At 53.9% G+C, this 2,263-nt stretch overlaps 1 protein-coding gene across 1 annotated transcript; it reads left to right on the plus strand.

Annotated features, from left to right (window-relative positions):
- The first annotated feature begins 690 nt into the window (after positions 1-690).
- LOC126535406 (uncharacterized) lies at positions 691-1,032 on the plus strand. The gene has a single exon (XM_050182288.1). It carries the CDS (start codon positions 691-693, stop codon positions 1,030-1,032), a length of 342 nt encoding a protein of 113 aa, XP_050038245.1.
- Positions 1,033-2,263: the final 1,231 nt, after the last annotated feature.

Below are 2,263 nucleotides of genomic sequence, written 5' to 3' on the forward strand. Positions count from 1 at the left end.
CGAGAGGGCGGACAGTAGACTCGTCCACATGCTAGAAGCCAAGTAATCGTTACTGTAAAGATGGAAAGGGCAACGCCTGAACCATCGGCTGTGAGAGGAGATTGCGGAGTTAAATTGGAGCATCGAGCAGCACTGCTCCACACTAGTTAGGCAGCAATGGGACGAGATCTGCAACATGACTGACGGGCAGGTACGCAGAGGCGGCTCTTGGAACCATCTGAAGCACCTATTCGTCGGCGCAAAAAACTAAGCCGTCGCGGAAGGACGCGATGAGCAATCTGCTATATGAGGCATGCAAGGCCGAAACACCGGACGAGCTTGTAGCAAGACTGATGGCCAGGCACCTCCCCGTGGCGCATGCGGCAACTACCGAGGACGCGACCTCCCAATACTCGGGTTGACCTAACGCGGAATTTAATGCCGGCTTCACCACGGAAGAGATAAACAAGCACTCGGAGGCCTCAACAGCCGATCCGAACCGGGGGCGGATAACATCACGAACTGGCCCTCCGCAATCTGGACGAGAGTGGCGTGGAACAGCTCATTGCGATAGTTAGTGAGACGTGGAGTTCAGGCAAAGTTGCCATAGAATGGAAGACGGCCAAAACAGTCTTAATACCAAAACGCGGCAAACCTCTCATCATAGATAATCTGCGCGCAATCTCGCTTACGTCATGCGTGGGTAAGACCATGGAGCGTGCGGGGCTTAACCGTATGAAGCCTCACCATGAAGAGAACGAAATAGATCCTCAGAACATCACTGGCTTTCGTCAGGGGCTGGGGACGCAACACGCTATGAAGCTGGGGAAAAGCCAGATGCTAGACAACACAACAAGAGGAGTCAAGGACATCCTAGGCCTAGACCTAGAAAGGGCCTTTGATAACATACGGCACTCCTTCATTCTCCAACAAATCTCAACACTCGGAGTTGGTCAATGTCTCCATGACTACATCCGTGACTTCCTCAAGGGAAAGCAGGCCTCACTACAAGTCAGGTCTCTGCAGTCGGAGCCAGTCGTACTGGGCGACTGAGGAACCCCGCACTCCTACACTCTTCAATCTGGCCATGATAGGACTGTTCAGGGAACTGAATCGATTCGAGAACCTCCAACATGCCATCTATGCAGATGACGTCACCATGTGGGTGGCAAAGGGTAGCAAAGGACAAATCGAGCACACTTTACAAAATGCGATCCGAACCACTGAGGAGTACCTCAAACCAACAGGCCTGTGGTGCTCGCCGAGCAAGTCTGAGCTTCTGATATACAGACGCAAGAGGCGAAGTCCCTAACTGAAGGGATGGGACACAGGCGCCAAACTATGCGTCCGCCTGTACACCGCTGAAGGCAACACGATTCCGGTGGTCGGTCGCATGAAGATGTTGGGCATCACAGTAGAGGCGAATGGCTCGAACACCATCGCAGTCACGAAGGTCACCACGAAGGCAGAGAACACCACATGCCTACTGAGACGCGTGGCCAACCGGAATTACGGGCTCAAGGAGGGCAACCTGCTTAGACTGGCGCAGGCTTTCGTAATCAGTCACTTCGTGTACATCGCCGCCATAGACAAATGGTTCAAAGTGGAGAGAGACAAGCTTGACACGCTCCAGCGTAAGGTCGCCAAGAGAGCCATGGGTCTACCCATGCACAGGAGCACGGATGCACTGGACGCATTAGGCATGTACAACACACTGAGCGAGATTGCGGAGGCACAGGAACGGGCACAGATCACCAGGCTGTCCGGCACACCTGCGATCGGGTGGATCCTACGTGAGATCGGCGTCGCACCTCGTGAGATAGTGTGTAACAGCCACGGGCTAACACCCGACCAGAGGAAAAAGATCAGGGCAGCCCCTCTGTCCAGGTGTATGAGCCTAGAGCACAACATTGACAGAAGGCTTGCTCGAGCCAAAGCACTGCTCCAACAGGCAGCCGCCTCCGAGAAAGCATGCCGCTTTACGGACGCAGCCAAATATCCTAGACGATAAATAAATAAATGACGAGCCTATGTAGCAGCGTTGGTCAACAAAGATGGCACGGTCATTACCGCGTGCATGGTCCGCACTGACAGTCCTGAGGTGGGCGAGCAGGCAGCCATCAGCCTTGCACTCCTAGAAGACGATAAAAGCTTGGTATACAGTGACCCCAAGAGGGAGATTGTCCTTCGAAACAGGGAGCATATCCGCGACTGTCGGGAGAATAATTTACTCGTCCCCTCACCCCAAACTACATCAAGTGGTGCCTGGAACCCATGGGACCAT

This window comes from Dermacentor andersoni, chromosome 7 (assembly GCF_023375885.2).
Source record: "Dermacentor andersoni chromosome 7, qqDerAnde1_hic_scaffold, whole genome shotgun sequence".
In the NCBI taxonomy this organism is placed as follows: Eukaryota; Metazoa; Arthropoda; class Arachnida; order Ixodida; family Ixodidae; genus Dermacentor; species Dermacentor andersoni.